The sequence below is a fragment of the Podarcis liolepis genome (genome assembly GCF_965112155.1).
Source record: "Podarcis liolepis genome assembly, chromosome: 7".
Lineage (NCBI taxonomy): Eukaryota > Metazoa > Chordata > Lepidosauria > Squamata > Lacertidae > Podarcis > Podarcis liolepis.
The window spans coordinates 47,120,040-47,133,113 of record NC_139561.1 but is presented as its reverse complement, the minus strand read 5'-3'; the positions used below and the strand labels follow the sequence as shown (position 1 = coordinate 47,133,113).

The 13,074-nt window shown below is 37.2% G+C and overlaps 1 protein-coding gene across 2 annotated transcripts in view; it reads right to left on the bottom strand.

Moving 5' to 3' along the window:
- Positions 1-98: 98 nt before the first annotated feature.
- Positions 99-13,074, bottom strand: part of CMTM4 (CKLF like MARVEL transmembrane domain containing 4) — a 38,023-nt gene continuing 25,047 nt past the window's right edge. For both annotated transcript variants that reach the window (XM_083515077.1, XM_083515078.1), the window contains 2 exons: positions 9,739-9,837; positions 99-7,787 (listed from right to left, as the gene is read on the bottom strand). In XM_083515077.1, coding sequence (XP_083371203.1) covers positions 7,614-7,787; positions 9,739-9,837 — 273 coding nt within the window. In that variant the 3' untranslated portion in view covers positions 99-7,613. The remainder of the gene's footprint in view (positions 7,788-9,738; positions 9,838-13,074) is intronic.

Here is a 13,074-nt window from a genome sequence, read left to right as displayed (position 1 = left end):
AGTAAAAGTTCTCAGCATCATTAAACTATTCAACAACTCACTTGGAGGTGGATTAAAGTGATATGTCATTTGAGGAATAAGAAAAAGGATGGCACAAGTTGCTCCTATCCATTTATTAAACAAATCCTTTACGATGATTTCATACAAGATTAGGATTCAGAAAACCTATGGTTTTCTCTACATACAAAAATACAGATTTTTAAAAAACACTATGAAAACAGACATGTACCATGAGATTATTTTTTGTAGAGCTCAGTATCTTGGTGTATCAAAAAGAACAGAGGAAATATTAGCATTGATCAAAACAAGACAGCCACATTAAACTGTAAATTACCAATAAAAAGTCATGCCAATATACAAAGCAAAACTTACAGAAGTACACCGCTTAAGAATAAATTTTAAAACGGACAAGATCAAGCAGCGCTTTAGTGATTGCATTCAGTATCACAAGAAAAGTAAAAAATCATTACTACAATCCATCTTGAAATTTATAAAATGTATACTAATATTGCAAATTAAAAGGAAGTGCATGGCATACAGCTATCACTTGTCTCCATAATGATTTCAGGACCAGTTGAACTAAATTTTGGAAAGGTTTCACAGCACACACAGGATTCTCCACATATGGAACCAAAGGGGGTCTGTGCACAGGAAAGCTTCCTGCGTACCCAAGTTAAATATTTTTTGCTGCTAAACCAGGAAGGCAGAAGTCATCATCTGAATGCAGAGCAAAGTAATATAATTATGGTGCAAATCTCTTTTGTTAGTGTAAAGGTGCTGTGATTTGCAGTGAAAGCATCTAAGGAAACTGAGTGATCTACATGTCAGAATAAAACATTGAAGGTCTAGGTAGGATGAAAGCCACTTTCTTCTGAAGTCTACAGCAAAGCCTGTAGTGACTGCAACAAGATGGCAACTGGAGCAACTTTCTAACCTCTGTTCTTAAGCACATTTACTGTAAGTTAAGTCCCAAGCATTTCAATTATTACTGTTTGTTCAGAGTGTGCTTGGTATTGTACTCTAGGCACATGACTAACCACAGTTATTTGGAAGTAAGAACATTTAAATCCTTGGGACTTGCTTCCAAGAGTGTTTAGTGTGCTGTATACCAAGCAATGGGTTCTCTTAACTCTCTTCTGTACTTAGCTGGAATGTCTGAGTTATTTCACAGTACCCAATAAATCAAGAGAATTAAGGGCAGCTGCATGCTACCAAAAAGAAAACTGGATCCATTCTACCTAATTCAGGAATTGACCGATTCAAAAAGTTAACTCTTGAGTTAACCAAAAGATTCTTCTGCAACCATTTGAGAAGCCCACAATTTGCATTAAATTAAACATTTATAAGCAAAAAGTTAATAGCAACTTTCTGGTTTTAATACAAAGAGTATTTCACATACTAGATAACTTAATATTTGAAAGCAAACTAAAATTTTGAGTTCCAATACACAGGCTTCTATGGTCACAAATCTCATCCTGAACAAGAAATATCACAAAATGCAACAATGTTTTTGGTCACCAGAGTTTTGGTTTGTGAAACAGGTCGGCTGGAACACAGCATCAGTCAATGGGAGGGGAACTGAGACACAGATTGCCACTACTTGGGGTTTGAATTTCCATGTCTAGCTCAAGTTTACTGGATTTCAGAGACAGTCCCTTAAAAAGCAAGATGTGTGGAAATGCAACCTTACTACATGTTTGAAACTGCTTTAGGAGGAGGAAAAATGACCAGTTCACCCACTAGTGCTACTTTCAATGTACTGCCTTGGGTTGGCACATAAACTGGGTATCACTCCTTTACTGCCAATTTCAAACTGGTTCCACCACTAACCAATTTTACTTTCTACGTAGATTAATTGGGGTCTTCAAAGCGCCTATACTTCCTTTTAAAAAACCTTTATTTTGGACATGACAGCACAATTGGAGCATACCTTTCAAGTCCAACTGGAAAGCAGAGTACTTATGTGCATATTCCAAAAAGAAGCCTTGTTATTTCACTAAGGCTGGTATTTAACAGAAGCTTAAAGAAACTACAATTTATGAGCCATTCATGGTTACAAAAATAGTGTTTGTGTGTAGGATCTTAATTTGACTGAGCACGCACACACACACGCGCACAAAGGCACCCTAGGTGAGACTGTGTCTTGTTCATCAACAGATATGAAAAGGCATAACAAGTGTCAACGTCTCTAATCCAAACTGGGATGATACTATGAATAATAAATATACAGTTTACCTTTTCAATATTGGTATATCAGTTACTTAAACTTCAATATATACAAATAGGTTCCATCCGCAATAATGCAGATGTGAAATTTGTCCACAGAAGACAACTTAAGTGCATCAATTATTCCAGGGTGTCTAGGTGAATGGGAGCTATCCAAGAGTCACTAAATTTGATAACAAATATATGCATTCTCCCCCTGCAAACTTTCACCAAAAGGTGCACTAACGGTAGTGCAGGAGTGCCCTGGGTGTTCATAACATGCAACAAGGGAAATACCAATACACATTCAAGTCTGAAACACTGGACAAATGAAGACAGTATTGAAAGGCAACATTGAAAACTAAGATGTTACAGTGTCTACTGGCCCTGGAAGTGTCAGGCTCCATCTAGTTTTACTGAAATGTTTAGACAGAGAAGTCCTCAGACAGCAATAGAAAGTGTCTGTGGCACCCAAAAGTGATTAGCCTCCCATAATAGACAATTCAAGCTATAAACATGTGTACTCAAAAGTGTCTCACTGAGTTAAATGGAGCTTACGCCCATGTCCGTAGGTATATGATTGCAGCCTAAGCCACATTAAACATGGCTTGTTGGCAGAGCTCATGACTCCTGTCTTACCAAAAGGCCCACTTCAAGAATTGGGCCTTTGCAATTACATCTTTGCAAGTGAAAGACATTTTAAAAAGTTACAATCTAAGTCTTTTGCTTCAGAACAGCCTTGCACTCTTGAACTTGAACAGGACAACTCCAGAATAAAAGATCGGTGGAATGTATACAAAAAAAAAAAAAAGGAATCAGATATTTCCTTCAAACCATCTATTTCTGTGCCTCTCAAGACATTTGAATTAAACTGCAACAGAGGTGAACTGTATTTTACAAAATCATCTGCAGCTGTTTTTTAAAAAGTAGATACCACCCTTTTGCTTTTCACCTAGAGGATATTAGCACAGCTGTAGGGACCAGCCCTAGCTATAGAAGTTAAAACTCCAAAAATATCTACATGTTGCATTGGGTACTTACGTCTTCATAATTAACTACAAAACAAAGGCTGACAGCAAGCTTTAAAACAGACTGACTAACTTTCCATGAAAATCATAGGGAAGAAATTAACTCAATATTGAAATCACAAAGTCCTATAATATAAATATAAGAATCAAGGCTACTGTACAAACTATGCATTAAAAAAACCTGCTTTTGCCAAGTTTAAAATGATGCATACTTAAAATGTGTAAAAGCAGGGGCGAGGGGAGAGAAACAACTGATGTGGTCTAAAAGGCGTGCGAAAGAGTTATTCAGACACTATCAACTACTAAAAGGAATTCAGCCACCCTTCCAGGACAGATTAAGACAGGCACTATCCCAGATGAGTGATTAACATATACATAAACCGGGTTCCAAATAATATCACACTTTATAAAGTGGATTGTTTTGTTTTGGACACAGGTTCAGTCATGCTTTTGAAACAACATAATAGGGAGTGAACCATTCCTACTAGGGCAAATGAATCATTTTCACCAAGAATCCATATTGGAAGGAACACAAAATCTGATTCTCTATAGAATCTACAGTGAGCTAATCAAGGGATACATGGTTAATCTCTTACATCAGTGGACACTCCCAGCACCGTACAGATCACAACATTTAGCTGGACAGGTGAGCACATATGCATAATGGAGTGAAAAATAAAATAAATTGCTGTACTAGAATATACATACATATGACAGTCACTCAAACACTGTCACTTGCTGCATTTTATTACTTAAAATCTTAAGTTTTGGTGATACTGAATTTAGTCATACTCATAGTATACCCACTGAAATCAATGTACTTAAATCCATTTATTTCAATGGGTCTGCTATCAATATGACTTTGCTGGATAGCATACATAGGCTATGAAAAGGACACTAGATCTCTAAGGCAATATCAAGTTCTCTACCACAACTTTAAATCCTGTAAACATTCAATCAAGAGTCATCTTTGTATAGATCATACTCACACTCCCAAACAGAACTGCGACTCACAAGGCATTAAGAAACTTCCTTTCAACGTAAGCTAAACTTGGCTGAAAATGAAATAAGCAAACAAATCTCATAGCGCACAAGGCTTGTGCAGCTGAATTAGTTTGCCCTTAAGCAAGCACTTTCAGAATAATGTAACAAGTTGAATAATGTTTGCAAACTTGAAAGAAAATGTCCAGTTTTTATCTGCAAGTTCTTCAGATATCATTGTCATCTCGTTTTCCTATCTCTCTATATAATATTTGTACTGGTCTGACATCACACTGTGATGGGAGTCCAAGTCGCTAAGGTGTGCAAGAGGCACATGGGCTGAGCAGTGACTTGGATATCAGCCCTTGCAGAATTTCATCTCAGAGTCTGAACAGATCACCTTAGGAAGAGGATGGTGGGTTGGGAAGATGCTGCTATGACCTGCCAAGGGGAGGCTCTCTTCTCTGGCACTAACAGAGGCTTTGTCTGGCAGTTGAGAAAGACAGAGAAAACTGGGGAGGGGGCACATTGAGGTGCAAAAATTAAGCAGGCAGGGGGAGAGGTTGTGATCCTGCATAGGAAAACCGAGGAGGGTTAGTGAGCTGAGCAAGCAGGGAAGTACTACCTAGTTTTGACTTATGTACTGTGGACAAAAAACTAGAGAGCTCTCATCACTGCCAATGGGATCTTAATGTCAGACATTAAGACTAGCAGGTCATATTACAAATTGCTCTTGAAACTCCACTCAGTTTCAAAAACCGTTTGCCAAGCAGCTTGATGATTTGCTATTCAAGCAGTGCTATTCAAGAAGTCAAAGGACTTCTTGAAAATATGGGTCTATGTGCATAATTCTTGGGATCACTGCTTCTGCGTCTAATACTCCCCTCTCTTCCCCCCAAAATCAAATAAAATCCTAAAAAGAAAGCCTCGTCATAGTATCAGGGACACTGCAGGGGAAATTCAGAACAAAAATGTTCTTAAATGTGTGTCCAAGCAGTCTGTGCTTCAGGAATGCCTGAATTTCATTGAAGCATATTGTCAAAGCATACCATAAAATATACAATCTTTTTATATTAAATATGTACCATCACACCAAACCTATCCATTTCAAATTACAAATGTGTCTCCAATCTAAAAATGTATAGCTATTCTTTGGTCCCAAAAAATACCACTAGAACAAAAAAATGGTTTTCTGGTAACTTGAGTTCTTTTTCTTATTTTTAACAAATTGGGCAGAAATCAGAATACACTCTTGTTATTTGAGGAAATCAGCCATGGCAATAAGCAGAGTACTCTTGCATTACACAACTTTAAATAAAAGTTCCCATTCAAAAAGTAGAAGTTTATATGCTTTCAAAAGGTTCTGGGATTATTACTAAAATATAGCTCTGCACATGACTAATAAGTCAAGTGACTGGCATATCTTATACTGTTTCTGCTGACAACAGGACCTATGCAGAGGACTGGATTTCCCTCCAGCCACTCCAGGGACAGCCCACAATTTTCAGGCTTATCTCCACCGCCTCAAGGAGTTCAAAATAGCTTTTTTGAAAAACGGAAGTCAATGCATTCTTAGGATACTGAATCTCACCCCAGCAGCTGGTGTTGAGATCATACACAGCCTTGGACAGTCCCAATTTTTACTTTTATTTTTACTAATTTTTCCTTTTATTTTAACATTTACTTCAAGTGTTAGGAAAAATAAAGGATCTTAAAGGCTTAAATATGCTTTTAGGAGCCAGAAGATTAGAGGGCTCACCAATATCATGCAACATGGTCAACATATATAAAAATGGGGACTCTCACGCTCTACAATCAGTGACATTCAACAGACATTCACAATTCTACTTCCTAGCTTTCAAGGTGCATACACAACTGTCCCAGGAATAAGTGTACCTCCACTGATAACTGTTCATCATCATAATGGAAACATATTGAGAAGAATTACTGATTTTATATACTCATTTTGTGGCTGACCTCAACAACAGATGCAAGAAGCATGAAGCAAGAAGCTAAAGAGAGATTCTAATGACTGGTTCCAAATCCCCTACCCACAGAGTACATTACTTTTCCCATGAAACACTGCTGGGAAGATTGAGGGAAAACCGGAATTATATAGAATGGTATGTAAACTAAATGAACCACATAAATGCTACTCGGCAAAATAAGTCTTCATCTGTGGACAATTATTCAAACATTTTGTAGATCTGCTCTCATGCCTAAAAAAAACCTTACTATTCAGATAACTTTAGCAAAATTCATAAAAAGATTCTAATTCAGAAAATAATGCAGAGCAACCTGGATAATCAAAATTTGAAGTCAGACACACACTCTCAGGGTCTGTAATTACAGTGGTACCACAGTTTTCGAACATCTCTGTTGATGAACATTTCGGTTTTCAAACGCTGTAAATGCTTTGGTTTTCAAACACGCCTTGGAAGTTAAACATGCCATGCGGCTTCTGCTGAGTGCAAGATCTTGAGGCCTAGCTGTCAGCTATTGAGTTTTCAGTTTTCAAACATTTCAGAACTCGAACGGTCTTCCGGAATGGATTACATTCGAAAACCGAGGTACCACTGTATATAGTTTTAGGAATATCGCAGTATGGATATGAACTCAACACAAAACAACCCTGACCACAATCGGTTTTCCTATGGTTGAATGTAAGAGGAACAGAGAGGCTCAATACCAACTTCACATTATTCCCTTGTAAAGTGGAAAAGGAAATCAATGTGTAGTGTATTGAGGTGTTACATCCCAGTTCATACGTGGTTGTGGTCACAAATGGAGTGGGCTTTGTGTTTTCTGTTTAGCAGAAAACTTATTTTCCACCAGTCAATCCTCGAACTGGCATGAATGGCTGTTACAGATACACAGTGGAACTGTAGGAGTGTGAGAACTAAAGTTAATTGGGGAATCTAGTTAAGGGAACATACACAGTGGCTGTGTAACTCAATACCTGATTTATGTTATTGCTATCTCTTTCCCTGATGCACTATGTCTACGGTTGGAAACTCCATTTTCAAAAGAACAATCTTTTGCCAGTTCTAACTATCATATTTCTACTGGATGGTGGGAATGTAGACTGAATACCAATCTTCTCTCTGACTCTGCTAACTCAAAGTACTGTGCACCAAGACAATTCTTCACTCTCATGTATCCTTCTCTTCATTTACCACATTTATGGACAAGTATCTTCATTTGAAAAGTTCCGCAATTATGGCCTTCATGCCAATAATTTCTCAAGTCCTCTCTCTCTCTCTCTTTGTACATGCAAATGCTCACGGCCACCACATGCTCCTCCTTTTCCTATAAAAGTGAACATTTATTTTTTTTAAAAAAAAAGTCTGAAGGCTTTTATTTTACTTCTTCTGGGAAATCCCATTTTGCGTGAGATTTTCACCCATCCAGACGCTGAATCTCTGGGCGATGGTCCACTTCTCTGGATTCTGTCCGAGCACGCATATAATCACTGGTCTGCCTTGTGTTTTGTTGTCGGCTGTTAATTCTCCAATTTTTAACAGCTAAAAATAAATTCACAGCATAAACTGCAGTTGCCAGAAAACCAAATATCTAAACAAAAACAAAAAAGGGAAAGGGAAAAGAATGACATTTTATTTAAGTGATTAAGAATTTAGTAGCTTTATACAGAAATATTGCAGCTGATTGTTGGCTTTTATGTGTGTTGGCCTTATACCTTCAATTATAATTACATAGCGTACATTTATCCTTCATGCTACTTCAAAGTTCTTTAAAAACAAGCCAGACATATTAAGTCTCTTCATTTTGTTGACTGGGTAATTAACTGCTTGCCTTTTTGGAATTGTCTATCTTGCTGGTACCTTTAATAAAGGGAGATCCATTGATAAGACAATAAGGCACAGCACCTGAAAATTACTAATAGGACTTCTCTAGAGACCTAAGTTAAGGAATCCAGACACCCCAACTGCTTCCACTTATAACAACAGAACAGTAATTTAAGCATTGGAAAATGGTCGATGAGCTGATGTCATGCTAGATAGAATAAAAGCCTTTCCCATGCAGCTGGTGAGTGGAAGGCCAAGAACTGCATGTCAGTAGGCTTGGGAGGAGCCAGCAGTAGACAGACCCTCGTATATACTTATGGGGAGGATGGGCATAGGGAATGTTAACCCTCGCCCTCCCAGGTACCCCCTCCCTCACAATCACATTTTCCCAAGCTGGCGGTGGAGGGAATAAAATTTACATTGCAGCAGCAAATTTCAGCAGCAGTACTGATTTGGCCGTGAGGTTTGTGTTGGGTGCCTATATGAGCCACAGTGAAGGCCATGAATTGGCAACATATGACATAGAACCTTCCTGCCATTCTCTGCAATTCCTAAGAATCTTGCACTTTTAAAACTCTTTAAAATTTGCTGAAGAATTTTCAGGGGTTGCAGAAGAGCCATAGCTCATTGTTAAGAGCATCGGTTGTGAATGCAGAAGGCCCCAGCTTCAACCTTCAATATTTCCAGTCAGAGCTGTTGTCACTATCTGAAACTCTGGAGAGCTGCTGTCAATAAGTGTAGACAAAACTTAGTTAAATGGACCTTTGATTTGACTGTATTATTTATTTGTTTATTCAGATTTGTAATCTGCCCTTCACTTAGCAGTCCCGGGGCAGCAGTAATTACAGGACAGTAAATTGCAGTCTTACAGTAATTAACACTCCTTCTTCCATATCTTTTTGACCAACCCTTCTGCCTATAACCACTGAAATGGTGGTCCCATACTATTGTCTCCCTGCCTCCTCTCTCTTTCATTGCTTAGGCATTCATCAACCATCTCTCACCTCACAAGATCAAAGGAAGTTACCAGAATACATGCTGTTATTCAAATTTTAAACTCAGTTAAAATATGCAATAAACTGCATGAATAGCAACAAGGTGCAAATAAGCAATGAATTGCATGAATGGCAATGCACGATGGATGGCAAATGTGCAATATGTAGCCAGGGGTGCAAACTAGCAATAAAGTACAGATATCATAGCACAGCAGAGGCTGAAAAAAAATTCATATTATATATCAAGACCGCATGCACGCACAAAAAAAGAGGTACATAGAGTAAATACACAGAGTAAATGTTTTTAGTAAAATAATAAAAGGAGTAGCTGCTGAATATCTGTAGCCCTCTTTATGATTAACAGTATTAACTTCCTAAGGAAGCTTCTTACTGACACAAGCTGGTGTTTATGTGGCTCACTACTGAAATAGGACAGTGCTAGACAATATTGGTGATTTATGGCATAGCACTGTCTACTTGGCATTGCAGGTTTCCCCACTGTTGCAAACTATTGACGAGACTAGCATGTCAAAGTTAACATCCTATTAATAGCCTCCTCACTGCTTGCAAGCTGACTAAAAAAAATATAGCAGGAAATGATGAATCTTCAGAAAAAGAAAGTTGAGCAAAACATTCAATGCTGTTTAGCACTGTGAAAAGGATACAAGTTAACCGGTTATCTTTCCTATAAACTAATGAAAATAAATTAACATTGTTTCTTACCACAGCTGCAATTTCTGCTCCTTTGTTATGGTTCAGAGCAGCAAGTACTACAGATGCAATGAAAAAGAAAAAAGTGCAGAGTCCAGTATTGACCAAATCCTATTAAAACAGAATTAGGCAAGTTATTTCACAGTGACAATGTCTATGTGACTGGTTGAAAACAGAACACTTTAAACAGTTTGCACACAATATATTCTTTATGCAAAAGAGGTAATGATACAGAATAACACATATTATACACACCAATAGATAATTACTGCACTATAGTTTAGGGCCTGGCACTGTAATGAACAGGGAGGGAAACTGCTAAGAAAACAAGTAAAGCTTTCTGTAATTTGTTTAGAGCTTCCTTCCATTCCAAGTAATGAACCTTTGTGCAACATGTCTATTCAGCCAAAACTACTGTTCTTTCTTCAAGCCACAAAAATGTTCATGACCGAGCTATAGAGTATATATAGATTTATTTTTGACTGCTAGCTCTCTGGAAATTAGAAAGTAACTCACATGTCTGCCACATGCATCTACTGCATTATATAATACAGGATATATGCACTACATGTTGACTTTTTATTTGCATGGTACAGGATCTGTGTTGACATATATGAATATATCATTTCACACAGTGAAAGAAAAAAAATTAAATGTGTTATTTTCCCTGAAACATAACAAAGCTTTCAGAAACTCCTGCAGTTCAGTTTCCTTGACTTGCTGTTACTTAGCAAAGAAACTCAAATAGTTTCAAGCTCAAAGCTTTCCAAACCATCTATTAATATATTGCTACAGGCATAATTATAATTTTGAGGAGTTACAGACATAAAGAAAACTTGTTTGGCATTTTATTGACTTACCAACATGCAAATAACAAAAACAAACAAACAAAATACATAGAACAAACACTCAAACTGATTATAATTTACATATGCTGTTTCTACCACTGCCAACAAATTTGGTGCTCCGGTTAGTGATACAGACTGTATTTTGGATGCTCTCTATCACAAATACAAATTTCAAGATCACTTTTCTCCCAGCCTAATGTTTTATGAACAACTTAAAGTCCTTCAGAAAGTAAAATCCAGGGGTTCTCAACTATTAGCTTAGGCACACCAAAATGGAGAATAATAATAGAAATATGTTTTGGGTTCAATTTGGCCATTTTCTTGAACATAAACCTGTGAATTAGGTCAACATGCAGAGATTTTGGGATTGTATGGACATGTTATTAACAACATAGTGAACTGATGAAAACTGAATGCAACGAATTCAACACTATTCTCAATCTCATGCTCAAATAAGTAGAAGACTTGTGTAATCTGTACATTCACTGAAACAGATTTTTCTGTCTGCAAAATATGTAATCATACAAAGGAAACAAGGAATCAAGTTTGCATTATTGAAGGCTACTATGCCTTTGAGCCTTACTGTTCTGGCTTGAGAACAGGGCAAATCAATTTGATCCCCAAGCAAGCAAATAAGAAGAGAAAGTTCTGTCTACAGCATATAAATGCAACTCCTTAACAATGTATACAAGCATCTCACCTTCCTCCTTCCAGGCATGCTTAAATTGCTTATTCAAACGCACAGAATGTTGGCTTCAAGTTTTACCCAGACCATGTCCTGACACTATGGCACTTAAGGAACTTAAGGACTTAAGGAAAGTAACAGTTCTGATGTCTACCAGAAAACTTCAACCTGTTGTACATGAATGGAGCTGGACTGGAATTGTGCAACCTCACATTAGGGGGTTGAGGACTATTGCTCAAATACTAATTCCCCATGGAAATTTAATACTTCGGGGGCTTATTCAGAAAGATGATACTTAAAAATTCTTCTAAACCAGTTCAGTTAATTAAAAAGAGATGAGGTATTCTGAATTATGTCTCAGTGCAGGCTTTACTATGAAATCTTGTAGACAACACACACACACATACACACCGCACAGATGAAAGAAATTCAGTTGAAATAAGAGCAGCTTTGAGACAGCAATTTCTTTAGTAAAATAGTTCCAGGATAGAAGAGTCTGCAGGACAATCTAGGAGAAGATTCAAAATCAATCTAAACTGCAAATATCCTTTATCTCATTCATAACTGATTTAATGAAAACTGCAGTTTTCTGTATCATTTCAGGTCATCATGCTCCATCATTCAAGAAGTCTTATTAGCTGCCCCAGTCAAAAGGAAAGCAATGTCTAAAGAGTTATGGATGGAAAGAGTTATTTTATTTTATTTTATTTTATTTTATTTTATTTTATTTTATTTTATTTTATTTTATTTTATTAGTTCAGTGGGCAAACTTTGGTCAGATACCTAGGCAATGCCTCCTAAACCCCAAATTGCAAAATAATTCCCTAAGTGCCAGTTTCTTCAAGTGTTGGCAGACTCTGAGCCTTTCTATCCAGCGGCTTCATGTGTTTATTTTACTTGGGCAGGCAGAGTGTTGGCTATCGAAACAAGACTGGGCTTTCTGAGGTGATACAAAACAAAAGGAAAGGAAACTTTTCTGGACAATGCAGAAACTGAACTCACTATGCTAAGTTCAGAAAGACCAACATTATTATTTGGTCTCGTTCCAATGTCTACCAAGAAGGACAGGCAGAAAAGTTTATACAGGAATGAAAAAACAAAACCACAAATATCCAGGATACTGCTTGTTGATCTGTTATACAAAAGCTCTCTGGATTATTCTATCAAATGTAACCATCTACTGTATATGGTTACACTAATTTTTAAAAAGTTACCTTGCTAAGGAAGATTAGCTCAGATAGACCTCATGTAAAATGTATGCTACGTTACCCCACAGTGACTGAAGGTGCAAGCATTAGTGAAGATTAAATATATTATGATATGTTATCTGCACATTTTTAATGGCTAAAGTCAAGAAATTGAACTATTAAAAGCCAATTATAAATTCCAATTTATTGGTAACGTGATTTTGGTTGTAACAAGGAAACATTTTTCCACTTATGAAGGGAATGCCCTCTGGCATCCATATTCTGGCCAGATGTTTTTGAAGAGAGAGAGAGAGAGAGAGAGAGAGAGAGAGAGAATGATAATGCCCTATTCAAGCCTCCCCACAACTTGCCATTTTGAACTAATGGAATGACCAAACAGCAATTTTCTGATCTAAGGAATGTGGATGCTGGCTGCAGCAATAACTTCTTTGGCCCAGAAATGAAAGATGCTACACGACTCAAAACTTCTCGTTGTGGTACAAGAATTTGCAGACTTTGGCTATTGCAGAGATAATAACATTTCTAGGCTGTTCGGTAGGGTTTCATTTCTTATATGTCAAATTCATAAAAGCTTAACATATAGCACGGGTTTTGGAGGAAAGTGTAA